The 4,779-nt window shown below is 39.9% G+C and overlaps 1 protein-coding gene across 3 annotated transcripts; it reads left to right on the forward strand.

The window, feature by feature from the left end:
• The first annotated feature begins 582 nt into the window (after nucleotides 1-582).
• On the forward strand, nucleotides 583-3,961 carry LOC113692843 (benzyl alcohol O-benzoyltransferase). Of its 3 annotated transcripts, none has more exons than XM_072053250.1 (4): nucleotides 583-888; nucleotides 966-1,051; nucleotides 1,344-1,869; nucleotides 2,835-3,961. In XM_072053250.1, exons 3-4 carry the CDS (start codon nucleotides 1,384-1,386, stop codon nucleotides 3,759-3,761), a joined length of 1,413 nt encoding a protein of 470 aa, XP_071909351.1. In that variant the 5' UTR covers nucleotides 583-888; nucleotides 966-1,051; nucleotides 1,344-1,383; the 3' UTR covers nucleotides 3,762-3,961. The 3 variants fall into 3 exon arrangements, with proteins under 3 accessions (XP_071909351.1, XP_071909352.1, XP_071909353.1); XM_072053251.1 differs by having other exon boundaries at nucleotides 583-846; XM_072053252.1 differs by having other exon boundaries at nucleotides 583-811.
• The last annotated feature ends 818 nt before the right edge of the window (nucleotides 3,962-4,779 follow it).

Raw genomic sequence — 4,779 nt, forward strand, 5'->3', positions numbered from 1 at the left:
ATTTTTTTAGATGACTATACAATATTTCATTTGTAAATTATTATAAATTGAATCTTATTTATCTTTTGCTTTTCATGATTGTAATGGAGTGGGATATGATTTATTTACTTATTTTGAGTTGATTTTTTTTATAATGATCGGTATAGTTTAAAGGTTTAGGCACGAGTTGAGAAAAGGTTGGAAAAAATATAAAGTTCATAAGAAATCAGTTTCGAACATATATAGCTAAACTAGTGCAAGTGTATTTCTTTGCAAATATATTTTTTATTTTTTAAATTTATATTTTTATGGGATATAGCATTATGATGTGATAGTACTACCAGAAATTATTTTTAAGTGATAATTTTTTAAAGTAAATAAAGTTGTATGGGAATATTTTTATTTAGCAAGTAAAAGAGTAGTTTGGATTTTTAAAAAATTCGTTACACAAATAACAAAAATAAGGGAGGTAAGTGATATTTTTAAAAGTTTAAAGATGCCAGATGAATTAAGAGAAACCTCAGGGAGGATACTGATATTATCCATAATACAAAACAAATATTAATTGAGTTATACGCTTGCCTCATTCTCCCCTTATAATTGTGTCTCACATAAATTCATACATCTCTTTCCCAAGTCTTTCACTCCATGCCCACTTCTTCTACCACTGCCACACTTCCCTCGTTCCTCATTTTTCCAAAAAAGTACAGACAAGTACGTGTTCCTGCACCGATTTATCATGGCTGAATCCTCTATGAACAAAAGTTGATCTCCTCGGACTTTCGAGTGACATGACGAAAGGAACCCATCGGTAGCTGGAAAATTGATTGTGGTACTGCAAATCACAAGATTGAGGCTGATATGCAAGTAGATGTGGCTGATGAATTCACGATTTCTTGTCTACTATTGGTTGGACTATGTTGTGATAGCTTCATGGTTTTGGACACTATTATTCACCTTTTTTTTTAATTTTTTTGCTACGGCAGGATGTTTATAACTGCCGACAGAGATGAGGATTAGACGGCAAGGGAAGATTTGAAAGTTATGAGGCTGGCCAAGTAATTGAAAAAGGGTAAGATTTGATGAGGGGTGAAAAGGGTGGAGGAAATGGAGTTGGAGTCTTCTGGTGCCTTCTTCATTTTCATTTCGGTTTTTCGCATTTTTTTTCCCTGAAAATTATGGTTAGGAGTCAGGCCCTTTAACATAGTGAAGGGCGGTAATTGTTATTATACAAACCTGAGGGGAGCTTCCTGTAATTAGGCTAAACCTCAGGGAGATATGTGACATTATCGCATATATGTTATACACATGCAAAACATTCTTGCTGCTTGTTTGCATTTCCTAAAGAAATATATTTGTTGTAGATAATCAGTAGGTGGTGGAAGTTTGTTTCTGGACGGTAGAATGGGATCCGGATCAGCATCATCAAACTCAAAAAAGTCTTTGACATTCAGGGTGACCAGACAAAAGCCTGAGCTGGTCCGTCCGGCCAAGTCCACCCCTAGGGAATTCAAGCTCCTCTCTGACATCGACGATCAAGAGGGTCTTCGCACTCAACTCCCCGCCATCCATTTTTACCATAACCATAATAATGATCCCAGGATTAATGGGACCAGGAGGAGATTAGACCCCGTGAAGGTGATCAGGGAGGCTATTGCGAAGGCTCTGGTGTTCTACTACCCGTTTGCAGGGCGGCTGAGAGAAGGCCCCGGAAGAAAGCTGATGGTTGAGTGCACGGGAGAGGGTGTTCTGTTCATTGAAGCCGATGCAGACGTGACGCTGGAGCAGTTTGGGGATGCGCTTCAGCCTCCATTCCCGTGCTTGGACGAGCTCCTCTATGATGTTCCTCACTCTGGAGGAATCCTTCACTGTCCTTTACTGCTTATACAGGTACAACCCAACAACTGTACCACTCTTTTGTGTCTTTTTTTTTTTGGTTCGTGAATGTGAAGGTGTCCCCATCACTCTTTCCCAGATTCTTCTAAGTTTCTCAAGGAAGAGGTAAATTGATAGTTGAATACTTGGCAATACTACCTATTTTTAACGGTAGAAAATTGCTACCCTCTTTTGCGCTAGGATATCCATGATTCTAATCTACACTCTTTTAGATAAATCTCGCCTAGTTTCGTCTAAGGTGGCGTCTCACATAAATTGGCAACTTCAATGATAAACCTTGTGTGTATCATTGTGACAAGGCTCTACACAGCCTTAGTAATTAGTCTAGCGAAAGGTTGGAGTACCCTTTAAGTAAAAAAATATGATAAAGGCCCCACAAGTAGGCCTGGCCCTGTCCACTACCAACTAAATTGTTCAGGGAGTGGGCTTTATTTTTTGTTCTTACACTTGCAATCAATTACTGAGTGCCAATGGGAATTCTGTAAAATGCATCTACAATTATTGTATGAAAAAATTTAGTATCACGATACGGAGTAACTATTTGGATTTGGATGAAACTCTTTGGTAGAATTATAAATTCTTAGTTACGATAAATAGCGATTGGAAGTCATAGTAGTGGGTATTTTCATATTTTGTTCCAGTAAGTAGCAGCTAATTAACTAGCTAAACTATGATATTCACTGATCATATATATAACTGTAATGGTATTGTACTATATACGGTTTCAGATAGGTACGATTGGTTTCAGGTGCTGTTGGTATGGTTATTATACTTTTTCATGATACTTTGTTGTATTTCATGATGTACAATAAAAGTTATAGAAATGTACATCAAATCATGTAATACAACAAAAGTTATTTGAGTGTACACAAAACCATGAAATGTGTACAACAATCGCACCAGTTATACTTAAGACCAAATGTACCTGTCCAATTCCCATCATGTAAAACGTTACGCAGGTAACTCGTTTAAGATGCGGTGGTTTCATCTTCGCATATCGCCTAAATCACACCATGGCTGATGGTGCTGGAGTCAGTCAGTTCATGAATGAGGTGGGAGAAATCGCACGGGGAGCCTCTGCCCCATCTATACAGCCAGTATGGCAGAGAGAGCTCCTCAATGCTAGAGACCCGCCAAGGGTGACGTGCACCCACCACGAATACGACCAGGTAGCTGACACCAAGGGATCCATCATTCCCCAGGATGACATGGTCCATCGTTCTTTCTTCTTTGGCCCGGCAGAGATCTCAGCGCTGAGAAAATCGATCCCTCTTGACCTTAGTCGCAAGTGTTCGACGTTTGATGTTCTCACAGCCTGCCTCTGGCGCTGCCGAACCATCGCCCTCCAGCCTGAACCTAACGAGGAAGTCCGCGTGATGTGCATTGTTAATGCTCGTTCCAGGTTCAATCCTCCCTTGCCCCAAGGATACTACGGCAATGTTATAGCATATCCAACGGCGCTGACGACAGCTGGAGAGCTATGCAACAAGCCTGTGGGATATGCAGTGGAGCTGGTGACCAAGCTCAAACGTGTTGTGACAGAAGATTACATGAGATCTGTGGCTGATTTAATGGTTATTAAAGGGAGGCCTCATTTCACTCTGGTGAGGACTTATCTTGTGTCGGATGGTACCCGGTCTAGGTTGACTGACGTGGACTTTGGTTGGGGAAAGCCGGTGTATGGGGGGCCGGCCAAGGGTACTGTTGCCAGCTTTCACATACCCTTCAAGAACAAGAAGGGGGAGGAAGGAAGAGTAGTTCCTATTTTTCTGCCGGGTTTGGCAATGGACAGATTTGTGAGCGAGCTGAAAAACTTATTGTTGAGCAACAATGTCCATCGTGGTGCCATTACTGATCGCTCCATCTCCGTCAAATCAGCCTTGTGAACTAACTTTCTTTCTGTACCTGATCAAGTCCACCTCTGCCTTTCTCATATCATTCGGATTGAGTATAGTTTCTACCATTTGTGATCGAGCGAGTGGCACAATCATTCTAATTAGACAAAAACACGTCTCTTCTTCTATTATACCTCCACATGAATGCTTCAGCCCAAATTGCAAATAATTCATGTTAGTTTGGATCACAATGTTGCACCAGATTGGCCGGATTTTTCCCGATTAGACCGAGATATGTTCTTGTATTACTACGTATAATCTAAATCTACATGAGCCTAAGAAATCTACATTGTGGGTATTGTCGAACCATAACATTTTATCCAAGAGTTGAGGAATCCAATGAAGTGAGTCTAGCTTAAACTTCTGCAAAGACTGACCAATACCATAATTTGAAGTTGGATCTTTCACTTGCTAATTGTTATGGTTTTTAATTCACACTTTTTACTGATGTCGCAGATGAATAATGGGGCATGACCTACGGACTGGAACTTGCACGGGAGAAGGGATACGGTCCATAGGATTTTTGTAGTGAAGGATGGAGTAAGAACAGCCCACACTTCAACATCATGTCATCCGAGTTGGAGCCATGATCATCAGCAGCACCTGCTGATTCTCTCCAATCCACCAGATGTTTTTAAATAGGCACAATTTGTGTTTTTTAATGTAATGGGGTTACTAGTCGTCAATCAGTTACTCTGTAATGGGCCTGAGGCTTCCCAATGCACCTGAAAAAGAAAAATCATCATACTTTGAAATCTTAATAGAGTAGTTAAATGCACAACTTTCCAGCTTAATTTGACTGATTACCATGTGTTTGTTTTTTAAACAAAGAAATTAATAATATCAACATGATATGCGGTGCAATTGCATGTTTCAATTGAATGAAAGCTTCCCAACTCCAAAAAGACAATGATATATATGCATTGAAGAAACCTTCATTCCAACTTCAAAATCTTATCCTTGGAACATAATCAGCCATGCATGTGGAGATATATCACAGAAAGTTGCA

The sequence above is a fragment of the Coffea arabica genome, chromosome 6c (assembly GCF_036785885.1).
Source record: "Coffea arabica cultivar ET-39 chromosome 6c, Coffea Arabica ET-39 HiFi, whole genome shotgun sequence".
Classification (NCBI taxonomy): domain Eukaryota; kingdom Viridiplantae; phylum Streptophyta; class Magnoliopsida; order Gentianales; family Rubiaceae; genus Coffea; species Coffea arabica.

What these genes read in the sequence shown, in the direction of transcription:
- LOC113692843 (XM_072053250.1), top strand. Translation starts at nt 1,384, where the DNA reads ATGGGATCCGGATCAGCATCATCAAACTCAAAAAAGTCTTTGACATTC. An exon ending in GTCCTTTACTGCTTATACAG is followed by an intron (nt 1,870 to 2,834) that starts GTACAACCCAAC and finishes AACGTTACGCAG; the next exon opens with GTAACTCGTTTAAGATGCGG.